At 39.8% G+C, this 13,271-nt stretch overlaps 1 protein-coding gene across 2 annotated transcripts in view; it reads left to right on the top strand.

Annotated features, from left to right (window-relative positions):
• The window catches only part of LOC121319516 (uncharacterized protein KIAA0930 homolog), a 54,773-nt gene extending 42,617 nt beyond the window's left edge, over window positions 1–12,156 (top strand). For both annotated transcript variants that reach the window (XM_041257017.1, XM_041257018.1), the window contains 4 exons: window positions 2,555–2,743; window positions 3,370–3,535; window positions 6,840–6,995; window positions 10,242–12,156. In XM_041257017.1, the coding sequence (XP_041112951.1) occupies window positions 2,555–2,743; window positions 3,370–3,535; window positions 6,840–6,995; window positions 10,242–10,282 (552 nt within the window). In that variant the 3' untranslated portion in view covers window positions 10,283–12,156. The remainder of the gene's footprint in view (window positions 1–2,554; window positions 2,744–3,369; window positions 3,536–6,839; window positions 6,996–10,241) is intronic.
• The last annotated feature ends 1,115 nt before the right edge of the window (window positions 12,157–13,271 follow it).

The raw sequence follows: 13,271 nt of genomic DNA, 5'->3' as shown, positions 1-13,271 counted from the left end.
ACTCGATGTCATCTGTTAAAATACAAGAGGCTCCCTACACACAACGCATTCACATATTTAAATGAGCACATACACAGTACAAAGAAACTCAATGCAAAAACAATGTCTGAAATAAACAGAGCCCTGTATTGTATGGAGGAGCGTTTCTCCTCTTTAGTTTACAAAGCATGTTCCTTACATTGGTTACCAGCGAATTACCAAATTGATTTTAAAATTGCTGTAATAACTCATAAGGTCCTTCATGGATTAGGGCCAGCCTGTCTCCAAGAATTACTAACTCTGTATATTTGTAGTCGTTCCTTGAGATCACAAAATGCTGAAATCTTAGTTGTTCTTAATCTGCTGGAGCCAGAGTTTTTTGCTGTTGTGCTTCTTGTTTGTGGAACTCTATTCAGGTTGACATCAGGCAGGTTGAAACACTGGATTCTAAATTGAAAACATGCTTTTTTGAATGTGTTTTTCTATAATTGGCTGTAGCTGGAGTGTATTGTACATGCAAGCTGTCTTGTTGCGTTTTTAACTTTGTACAGCGCTCTGGGGTGCCATGGTATGAGGGGTGCTATATAAAAATACACTTGTATTGAATTGTTGATAAGGTGTCAGGTTTGTTTTACTCTTAAATCTTATATGATGCAGTATGATATACATGTATTCATCAATTAAACATGAATGAATATTTGAATATATCTTCAAATTTTGAATTTGTAAAAAAAAAAAATATTGCTGTGAGTAGTAAATGGAGCCCTTAGACCCTTAAACTTTAAATGTGACCTGCAGCATTTAAATTCCGTAAAGTGTTCAAAATGGATATTATTGCAATACCTCAATACTGTGTTGTAGTTTTTTTAGACTAGTTTGTGGTAAAGATCCAGCATCACAGTTTCCCTGCTGTGTTTTGCTGTCCAGCCATCAAAGTGTTATTTAAAAATAAGAACGATTTGTTTTCAAAAGACTACAGGGATCAATATTGACCAGCTCAATGCAATAGAAGTAGCCTGACATTCATGATACTGACACTCGGGCAAGCTTTTAAAATAAAAAAAGAAGGGAGTAGATGTACTTAGTAAATTAAGATCAGTTAAAACAAGGCAATGGTCAGATACAGCAGTGTCATTGACATGGAAGTCAAGAACTTGAAGACCAGAGGTTAGATGTTAAATATGGCCACGGTTACGAGATGGGAGTCGAACACTGATAAAGTACATCTGCTCCCTTTGATAAAATCCAAAACAATCGGTGACAATGAGGAAAGAAGCTACAGGTGGATAAGTGGGGGAGTCCATACGAAGACTGTAGTCACCCATGATGACAAGTCTAACGGTAAGCAGATAAAGCACAGTTTAAAAAATTGAGAATTCAGGATAAAAAGGTAGATAAAGTACCACAAGAATAAAACATAATGGATAGGCACATTTTACTACAAGATATTCAGAGGAAGAGTAGTTGTTAAAAGATAGGGCAGTAGCAGTGTGGCAGAATTTAAAAATGACAGCAGTTCCACCACCCCTTCCTGAATTACGGGCTTGTCGAGAAAAGAGTAGTTAGGTGTAGCCAGATGCAAGGAGGAGAGATCTCCAGGAGAGTGCCAAGTTTCAGTGAAAGCAGCAAAGTCAAACCCATTTTCCAAGATATATTGGTTACGAAAGCTTGCCTTGTTATTTAGGGAACGAGTATTTAAAAGAGCCATTTTAAATCCACTAGATTGTGCACTGATGTTACTAGCAGCAAGAGAGGTCGACACAGGAATAAGCACTCAAGATGGGCGGAATCCATTTCTCCCCCTTCCCTGAGGTGTTAGAATAGATCAGTTAGGGCAAGGGATCCATGCATTAGGTGCAGACTTAGTGGAAAGGAATCTGGAAAAATGCATCACTAACTATTAGTCTATAATAGCTGTGTAATACACAGTGGTGAAGTAAAGAGCAGTGCAGACAGCAGCAAGGTAGTTGCTATTTGAGCAATCTTATAATAGAGATGCTATTACTTCAGGAGCAGTTAAAGGTAACAGTGTGATTAAAAGCATTCTGTAATAACAATCAGAGTGAAAGAGATTGCACAGGCAACAAAAGCAGCCAAACCAGCCCCAAAACAATAAAGTAATGAATAACTGAACAAATATCCTGTGCAACATGCTGGAATGACAGGGGAATGACTAGGCTGCTGGCCCCTGCCCACAACCAGAGTGGTCTAGGTATTTAATTCACTGTATACAATTACAGTGGGCATTTTTTTTTTTTTTTTTTACGAAAATTAAAAAAATGACCTTTTATTGCTGTTTAAAAAATACAAAAATAAAACATGTCTAAAACAGATAGGCCATTGAGTTCATTCATCCCAGAAGACACTGCTGCACATGACGCCAGGCAGACCGTATCCTAGCAACCGGAGCAGCTACTGTCTGTAAAAGTCAGCTCGAGGGAACGGTGTGCTTCTAATAGCTTCTTGAGAATCCCTGCTGCTACCAGACCGGGAAGAATGCTTGGGGGCGGGGGGGTGGAGAAGAACCAAAGCTACTTACTCTTGAGCATGTATGTAATATGTGTTCCCTGCGCAGGTTAGCGTAGCAGCGAAAATGGCTCAGCGGATGTCCTTCGGGTTTTACAAGTACAACAACATGGAGTTTGTGCGCATGAAGGGGCCCCAGGGGAAGGGCCACGCGGAGATGGCAGTGAGTCGAGTGCCAACCGGCGACACATCTCCCTACGGCACTGAGGAGGACCCAGACTCGCCTGTACACGAGCAGGTCAGTGTGGCAACAGCAAACCACAATTGTAAGGCTGTACGTTGACATTTAAACGCATTTCTTACCTAGACCCACATCGAAATTGGAGTGCTACAGGAATTGCTTTTCAAAAGGCATGGCTTTTTAATTTCCTAAATACTGGAGATTGTTTCTTTTGTTTTGAGTTAGATTTTTTTTTTTTACATTTATCTAGTGAAGGTTTTTTAAATTGTAAATCAACTTAATCAGGCTATTCTTTTGCACTAGTTCGAGAGTATTCGTCAGTTTGCATATATAGTGTCATCCGCCTGTACAGTAAAACCTTGAATATCCAGACACCTCTTGTATCGGAATAGCCCCTTATTAACAGTCTTGTTGTGTCCTGTGCTCTTCTACCCTGATTGCAAAGAAAATGTGCGATTCAGCCCTCAATCTCTGGTATTTACAGAGTAGAGCAGTACTGTGAGTTACATATTTACACATAAAGGGGTTGAATTATATATTTTCATGTAAAAAACAAATGGCACTGTCATAATTCAGTTATCAGAACAATTTGCTTATCCGAACAGCCCCTTAGCCCAGTGAGTTTGGATAATAGAAGTTTTACTGTGTATCAATCTTGCATTATTCTCTCTCTTTAATTCCAGGTGACTTCCTTCAGTACCCCTCCCACTCCAGAGAGGAATAACCGTCCGTCCTTCTTCTCTCCGTCCCTGAGACGCAAGATTCCCCACAACAGGATCGCCGAGATGAAGAAATCCCACTCCGCCAACGACAGCGAGGAGTTCTTCAGAGAAAACGAAGCCAGCGGAGGTCAGTGCCAGGCAGGAACACGAGATAGACTAGCGCTGGGGGAAATATTCAAGAGCAGGTGAACAGGGAACTTCCCTTTCCATGGTGTTTCTTATCATTCTATTCTCATAACAATTACTTCTCATCACAAGTACTCAAATGCTGTGGTGCTTTCATTCGAGATTTTCCTGTTCCAGTTACCTGCCATAGATACAAGTAACACAGTCTGATTAGCCCGTGCCTTTAAAGAAGTGCCAGCGCCATCTAGTGATGTGACACTTTGGATCAGTTTCTAACACTGAACTCAATATATATGAATTAGTATAACCTTAATCATGTGAACCACCAGGTTATAGTGGTAATAACATTAACAGACAGTTGAAATGAATTAGCCCCCTATTGAACTGCACAGAAGAGAGTCTTTGTTTCAGTAAAGTGATGGCATTCTGGATTTCATTTCCTGCTGTAACACAGTACTGACTAGCAGTTTTTTCCAGCTAAATAAAATTGAAAGAATATTCAAATATCCATCATTATGAAGCGTGACACGGTGTGACAGTAATACAATGAATCTTGGTTGTAAATCTCCCTGCCGACCTGTGAGGGCACTAAGCAGCGAGAACAGAGTTCTTTGGACGGGCTGGCCTGACCCAGTTCTTTCCCACGGTCGGGTAGTTGGTCAGTCTGGAAGGCGAGATTCTCTTGCAAGAACGTATTGACCCGGAAGGGAAACGACGTAGCAGCCGCAGATTGCAAAGGCAGCTGCACTCGTTTACCAAGGGGTCATGCGTGACAGCATAAAAGGGGACAGAATCGCAATCTGTTCTTTTGCTTGGTTTTGTAATTATAAACTAGAAGGACTGTGAGAGACCCCACTAAAAACTGAAATTGTATTCATTTTGTTTGTTTGTTGTTAGTAATTGTCTTTGTTTGTGAATCACCAGACGGCTAACACATATCCAGAGCTGTCGCCTTGGGCCAGCACAATGCCGGAACAACACTTCACCACAGTCACAAAGATAACCTGTTATCACCCACCACGAGCACTACTGCACACACCCTGGACTGGTGACCGTGTTAGATATTATTGTGGGGCCTATAAATTCTGTTTATTGTTTGGACTGCAACCCGTTATTATTTCCTCTGTGCACTACACATTGTTCTGAAATGCCGGGTTTGGTATCACTCGTGTTAAACAGACCCATTTATGTCCCGTGTACCAATGACTATATACCAAAATTAACACAAGCACGCGACATATAACACACAAATAAACACAGGGGCCGGGCACATTGCCACACTGTTTCATTCCTGCACTGCATCACCTCTGCACCTGTAGCCACTCAGCTACCTTGTCACACATGGGAAGTGACTTTGGTAGCAGGTAAAGGCACCACTTGTCTTAAAGATCGGTTTCAGTGTCAAAATAACATTTAAAAACAGCAGAGTGCTGCTGCATTTCTTCAGAGACACACACAGCAACAGCTTTTAACAGATGGTAAACTTCAGAAACCAGCTGCTTCTGACACAGCTTGCAGCTTCAGAGAAGAGTTGGGTACCCTATTCATTTGAATAATTTGGTTTGTTTTCTATTTGTGTTTAAATAATAATTATGCATAAAAACTGAATAGCTCAGTGGCCTCAGTTTCCAGCTGTCATTGAAAACTATTTAATCTGCCTTTTCCAGTTTCCCCCTTTCTTCCTCTGCAAGCTTCCCCTCCCATGTGTACCTAAATGCAAATATACATTTTCTTCACTGATGTTACACAGACCCCCCTATGTCCCGTGTACCAATGACTATACACCAAAATTAACACAAATCCCTTTCAGCTAACACACAAATAAACACAGGGGCCGGGCACATTGCCACACTGTTTTCATTCCTGCACTGCATCACCTCTGCACCTGTAGCCACTCAGCTACCTTGTCACACATGGGAAGTGACTTTGGTAGCAGGTAAAGGCACCACTTGTCTTAAAGATCGGTTTCAGTGTCAAAATAACATTTAAAAACAGCAGAGTGCTGCTGCATTTCTTCAGAGACACACACAGCAACAGCTTTTAACAGATGGTAAACTTCAGAAACCAGCTGCTTCTGACACAGCTTGCAGCTTCAGAGAAGAGTTGGGTACCCTATTCATTTGAATAATTTGGTTTGTTTTCTATTTGTGTTTAAATAATAATTATGCATAAAAACTGAATAGCTCAGTGGCCTCAGTTTCCAGCTGTCATTGAAAACTATTTAATCTGCCTTCCCTTCCAGTTTCCCCCTTTCTTCCTCTGATCCCTTTCAGCTTCCCCTCCCATGTGTACCTCAGTGCGCTGCCCCCTTTCTTCCTCTGATCCCTTTCAGCTTCCCCTCCCATGTGTACCTCAGTGCCCTGCCCCTTTTCTTCCTGATCTCTTCCAGCTTCCCCTCTCATGTGTACCTCAGTGCACTGCCCCCCTTCATTTGTTCTAATCCCTTTCAGCTTCCCCTCCCATGTGTACCTCAGTGCCCTGCCCCCTTTCTTCCTCTGATCCCTTTCAGCTTCCCCTCCCATGTGTACCTCAGTGCCCTGCCCCCTTTCTTCCTCTGATCCCTTTCAGCTTCCCCTCCCATGTGTACCTCAGTGCCCTGCCCCTTTTCTTCCTCTGATCCCTTTCAGCTTCCCCTCTCGTGTACCTCAGTGCGCTGCCCCCTTTGTTCCTCTGATCCCTTTCAGCTTCCCCTCCCATGTGTACCTCAGTGCCCTGCCCCCTTTCTTCCTCTGATCCCTTTCAGCTTCCCCTCTCGTGTACCTCAGTGCGCTGCCCCCTTTGTTCCTCTGATCCCTTTCAGCTTCCCCTCTCGTGTACCTCAGTGCGCTGCCCCCTTTGTTCCTCTGATCCCTTTCAGCTTCCCCTCTCGTGTACCTCAGTGCGCTGCCCCCTTTTTTCCTCTGATCCCTTTCAGCTTCCCCTCCCATGTATACCTCAGCGTGCTGCACCCTTTCTTCCTGATCCCTTTCAGCTTCCCTTCCTATGTGTACCTCAGTGCCCTGCCCTCTTTCTTCCTCTGATCCCTTTCAGCTTATCCTCTCGTGTACCTCAGTGCGCTGCCCCTTTTGTTCCTCTGATCCCTTTCAGCTTCCCCTCTCGTGTACCTCAGTGCGCTGCCCCCTTTGTTCCTCTGATCCCTTTCAGCTTCCCCTCCCATGTATACCTCAGCGTGCTGCACCCTTTCTTCCTGATCCCTTTCAGCTTCACTTCCTATGTGTACTTCGGTGCACTGCCCCCTTTCTTCCTCTGATCTTTTCCAGCTTCCCCTCTAGTATGTCCTAAGACGCCTCCCTTATCGTTCCCAGATCTCAACAACGCCACTAACCTGCGGTCGCGCTCTCTGTCAGGCACGGGCCGCTCTCTGGTGGGCTCCTGGCTGAAGCTCAACAGGACGGAGGAGTACTTCCTGCTCTTTGCACACCTCACGTACGTCACGCTGCCTCTGCATCGCATCACAGCAGGTAAGAGGCCCTCGGTATCCCACCAGCCTCCTCTTCATATCAATCAATCAAAGCCTTTATCCAGAAAATATTCTTATTTACAGTGACGACATGGCAAGAGGCTCAACACCAGAGCAAACATTATAAAATGCAATAAATAACCAGTAAAAAAAACACATTATCAAACATAAAACTTAACAGCAACTTGGTGGGTACAGATGTCAGTCGACTCAACTTAAAGCAACCTCAGCTAAGAACCTTTCTTATTTGAACTTGTGTTGAAACTCATTCCAGTCATTAGCTGCTGCAAACCGACATGAGTGACGACCAGAAACTGTTGACCCCTGGGAACAAGCAGTTTAATAAAATGACTGGATCTTAAGTTGTGCAATGCACAACTTAAGCTCCAGGGAACTACACAAGTAAGCAGGCGTTTTCCCAGTGAAGGTTCAGTAGATTAACTTATAGCAGTGTTTCAGTTGCCAGTTAATCAGGTTGTAAAGGTTGTGATGGCGAGTTCTGTAAGGGGCACCAGTGACACATCTTCTAGCAGAATGGTATAAACATCTAGTTTCATCAATAGGCTTTTAGAGACCATGTTACAAATAGCATCACCATGCTGTAAAATAGGGAGTGAAGACATTGGTAAGAACATATATTTGGTGGATTATGTAAAACAGGAAACAAGATTCAGTTTATGGTTACGCAGCGTTCACATAAAGTTCTGCATTAGACTGGACACAATGCAACATTTCAAGTCATTCCCTACCACTGAACGGCCGCTAGTGCAGAGTTGTAACGAGTCACCAAAATTGGGAGTCGAGTCACTAAACTGCTCAAGTCGAGTTGAATCACCAATCTTGCTCGAGTCAGTTTGAGTCATTTAGTTCTGACCAGTGCTTAATTTGTAAAGAAAGAGGTGCGGGGTGCAAAGCAATGACAGTAATACCATCCTTAAGAATCTCACATTCAAAATCATAATACGTTTATTTGAAAGAGTATTGCACGTACTAGTGTTAGATGTTTACATTCACGGATTCTACATCATATACAAAGTAGTAATACATGCAGAAAAATTTATTAAAAGGCAACCGCAGGGCAAATAATAAATAAGAAAAAAAGTCTGTATACATGTTTTATTATGGTTTTGCATTTAAATGGTTTAAAAAACAAACAAATTAAAGATTCCAAAAGGACGACATTGATTAAAAAACAAATACGCACACCAACACAAACATTGGTTTCACCCACGATCTACACTATTATCAGCGATGTGTGTGCAACAGAAGCTGCTGGTAGATTACAAAAACAATTAATTAAACTTAGGCTAGGTAGTTGTTATCTCTATTACTTAAATTATATTCATTGAAAAAAGCAAGAGAGAACCAGATCATTATGTTTTATTGTTTTGGTTTTATTTTTATTGAAGTAGGCTACAATATATTGTTTTAATTAAAAAGTTGTTGTTCTTTGTTGAAATTAATGTTCAGCTTTCATATTTTGTTGTCTACTGCTCATTTAATCAAACCAAGAAGTGTAAGAAGTTGCTTGTATTTTTCATGACGTTTTTCAAATCAAGTGAGCTTATTTGTGTACAAAAAAACGACAATAGAGTTGCAGCCAGTATCATCTTACTTAAAGGCACTCAAGTTGAAATCATAAAGTAATTTCAAGTAGGCTACAAACGTGGCAGTGGACTGTCTCTTTATTGTGCATGCAAGAACTTGCAGCCGTTGAGAATTTAAAAAGAAAGCATTTTATGAGATTTTTAACTAGAGGTACCGGGAATATGACTCTGCATGCCCTGAGGTTCCACAACTTCTGCTTTGTTTTCATCTTTCCATTTTAGTGAATTTGATCCCTTGATCTATTTATAAGCACATTTTGCCACGACTGTATAAAGACCCCTTTCTCTGTGCTCAATTGGGTTGGGTGTTTAGTAATGAATGATGCCACAAAACAAAGAACATATCTAAATATTTTCTTACTTATCAACACTGACACTCCCCCTTATAGTTTTGTTTCCGGTACATTAACTAAATGAAAGGAAATTTGGTGGCATTTAATTTCATGTTGAGATATTACTTTTTTTTAAATATAAAAAATATATATATATATATATATATATATATAATATTTATATATATTATATATATATATATATATATATATATATATATATATTTTTTTAACGTTAAAATTTTTTCGTTTTAACACATAGGAGACAAATAGAAAAGTAAAGAAACTGAGGCAAAATGTTATATAATTCACAGGTAACATAAAATCTGTACTGCATGTCTCTCCTCTTAGTGTAAGCTGAGATATGAAGTGTCTTTTTCCATTAAATGTCAACTTCCAAATATTTGTAGTTTGCATTAGCTTAACAAATGTGTACTGTAAACAAGAATCAGAGTTGGATTTTAGGGAAATTAAAAAATAGCTACAAAGCACCAAATCCCTTAAGAGATATGGTGTCCATATATAAATAGATAAAATACATACAATCATACATACTTACATTAAATAAAGAGAACAGTGAGCACCAAATGCTTCCCAAATTATTTACTTTTCAAGCTTTCACTAAGCAACGTTTTACTGACTAGAAATGTTTTAGACACATTCATTACCTTTATTTGTGTGCTAACAAAACCTGAAAAATAACTCCTAATCAGTGCTTTTTCTGCCGTGTTGTTTAATTTGCACTGGCATTATCTTGTTTTATTTTTTAAAAGTCGAATATTGACAATTAAATACAGTATAATATTAATTAAATATTAAATACAGTATAATCGTAAATCTCGAAAAACTACTCACTTCTAAATCTTTTATAGTCATTTTTGTATTACTTTAGTATAAATACATGTTAATTTGGATTCCTATGTTGTTTTTTTCTGACTTTATGTGAACGAAAAGACACACATTTGCCCGTTTTCCATTTGGAAATAGTGATATTTTGAAATATCACTGTCCTGGTCACAAAAGCAAAGTTTGTGGGGAATAATAGCCATTTTCTATACTTTTGAGGCATAAGCAATTAGGAAATAACACTTACTACCCAGGAACAAAAAAAAACAAAAAAAAAAATTGTTACATGGTGTTATCAATGAAACTACTGAGAGTACAAACCCAACAATAAATAAGTAAATACAATTGTGAAGGCCAACATGCTTAATGCCCTGCAATTTGTGCTTTAAAATGACTGTATGTATATATACACAGCTAATTATTAAAAGTCTTCAAAATCTTTTTCTTGTCCTGTCTCTTCAGATATTCTAGAAGTGCGACAGAAACCGATCTTGATGATCTAGCAAAAAAGAAGGCCCCGCCTTGGAACCTCACTGCCAAGTGCCTCCCAGAGACAGACAACACTACCACCTAGTGTCAGGAAAGAGAACTACAAAGGGAAAGAACAAAACAAAAACAAACCAGCCAAATCAAAAAGTGCCTCTTTCTTCCTTCTTCAGTCCCATGTCCCGATGGGTGTGCAAACGAGAGATGCTTTCTCTCCGGGCTCAAAAGAGGTCGTCTTCTTAGAAGAGGCAGCTTCAGAAATCAAAACTATAAGGCTTTACGAACAACATCAAACTGTATTTACTTGATTCAATATACTGAACAGTATGTGCTAAACTATGTTAATAAAGGGTTCCCAGACTGGCCCTGAGGAGACCAAGGGTTCTCCTGCTTTGGCAGAACCTCTGTTTCCACCTCGGCTTTTAATAAAATCTCATGTTTGTTTTTTCAATTCAGTCATGTAGGTGTAAGATGTGGTGAAAGGGGAGGCCAGTTCAAATCGTCTCGTGTATGAAGAGAATGGTAAAGGTCTTCAGGTCCTTTGCTTGTCCTATGAGAAGGAATTAATACAAAAAGTGAAACTTCCAGAATGACTTGGCTTCCGTTTTTCGTTATTTCTAAACTGAATTTACAATTGAAAGGCAGAGTATGAAAGTTGGGTATTAAAACCGGCAGGGACTGTGTACTCCAGTGGGCGGTAGCTCGCACCCACATGGAGCTCCTGTGTAAAGAGGGATTGCAGGACTCCTATTGACTCTGTTGTGGGGATTTCTGTGGTGAAGATAATTAGACATTTTAAATAGGGGAGTGGGGTCAAATAATTAAGCACTCTGTTTTTTTTTTTTTTTTATTGTATAGCCTTGGCATTTGGAACTTTGTCATATTAAGACATTTTAGGACTGCAGAATACAGATATCCATTTTTATAGTCTGCCTTCCAATTCAGTTGTATGAAAAACGACAGAATCATACCAGTGAAGGGCGTTAGAAAAAAAAGCACTCAACACTATTGTTTGGCCCACACCATACAGCAGGTTCACTTCCTGTGCAGCAGTTATTTGGACCCCCACCTGTGCTTCACAAAGAACTTTACATGTAGGGCCTAAATCTTGGTGCACAAGAAGTGAATAGTTGCCAAAAAAAGGAACTTTGTTACTTATTGCTACCATTATATTTCAGTGAGTTTTGTGGTGTAATGTGGACAAAATAACAACTGACAATGATAATGAGAAGAAGACAGACAGTACTAACCAGATGACTTCAGTCAACAGAAAATGCAAAACAAGCAGCATATAGGACCATTGTCAACTATGTGTTCTGTGTTCAGGAACATTTCATTTTGGTCCAGAAAACACAACACAGCTCGCTCTAGAATCTGCTACAGAACGTTTGTGCTCTTTTAAGTATTTTGTCACTTAATTTTTTTTTTTTTAAGCAAACGCCTGCTTTGAACAAAAATAAAAGGGACATTTTTAAAATGAGAACCGTGCGCTGTGTTAGACATGATTCAAATGCTTTAATAGTGAGATGAGTATTGCGTTTACATTCATCACAAATAATAAAATTGTAAGTGCATGTTAGATCCATTCATTATTTTCTACCATGTATGTCTTATTTTGTGTACTTGTTTAGAAAATACACAAGAAAAAAATTAATCAATTGTTGAGCTGATTTTTTTGTTTGTTTGTTTAAGTCACTGTTCAAGGGCATTAATGTGTTTTCTGTTTTTGTCAAATCTGTACAAAACTTTTCATTAAGGATCAAATTTAAATTAGCTGGGGAAAAAAAAATGTTTTTGCAAAATAGAAATTCACTCAATAAAAAATTGCTTTGGGGACATTTTTATTTTAAAGTCTTTGTTAACTGAATCAAAATAAAAAATCGTTGCTTTCTTTCTGTTTATTGCATGTATTTATACATTGCTTTTTCCAAGCTAAACCTACATTGAAATGGGCCCCAAAGTGTGTACATGGCCTAATAACACACACGTTTACATTTAAATTGAAAGTGGTCGTTAAGAAAACTTAAAAAAAACAAAGATCCATTTCTCAGTATGTCACTTTAGCATGTTTGAAGCAACCCTTCTCACAACACTGTCAATAGGGTGAGAGGGCACTACGGGCCATGCGCATTCCACTGCACCACTCTGAAGGTGGTTACATTGTTGGCAATCCCTTAATGATTACCAGCTGTATATCTGGATGCCATAACTTGAATCAGTAGTCTTGGATACAGAAGTGTAAGGGTTGATTTCTTCTTAAAAATAATAAGCCACAGGGCTTCCCAAGTGGTGCATCCAGTAAAGGCGCTCTGCCCAGAGTGTAGGATGCACTTTACAGGTTGGAGATTGCCAGTTCAAATCCAAGCTATGCCACTGCTGACTGTGGACAGGAGTTCCCAGGGAGAGGTGCACAATTGACCAAATGCTGCCCAGACAGGGTAGGGGTTAGGTCAGGTAGGGAGTCCTTAGCTCACCACACACCAGCAACCCCTGTGACAGGCTGGGCATCTGCAGGCTGGCCTGTACATAGTTCCAAACTGCATGGTCCTCCAACTCTGTAAGTTCTGAATATGGCTGCACAGTGCACTCAGAGAGTGCAAAAAAGCAGACAGCTGACAGCACTTGTTTCAGAGGACATAAGTGCTCATCTTCATCTGTCCCAAATTAGTTCAGGGGTTGCAGCAGTGAGCCAGGTTGAATAATAATTGGAAATTCCAAAATTGGGAGAAATATGAATACAAATAATTGTTAATAAATAAAGAATTCTTCCATTCAGTTTTAATCAAAGTAGTTTTATTCAGTAAATCAAAGGTAATACAACAGTAATCACAGGCACAGACCTTAGCTGCCCTGGTACAGAGGTGGTATCTCTTAGCTGGCATCAGTGTAAAGTTACTTTCTGAGCTGAGCCTATAAATTATTTCATACAGCACAGGTATACAGCTAGTTAACATAATTTCCTTGACCAAATTTGGTCTTATTTCCCTAGCATGATACAAAGCACAT

This window comes from Polyodon spathula, chromosome 8 (assembly GCF_017654505.1).
Source record: "Polyodon spathula isolate WHYD16114869_AA chromosome 8, ASM1765450v1, whole genome shotgun sequence".
Classification (NCBI taxonomy): Eukaryota; Metazoa; Chordata; class Actinopteri; order Acipenseriformes; family Polyodontidae; genus Polyodon; species Polyodon spathula.
This window is presented reverse-complemented; position numbering and strand designations above follow the sequence as displayed.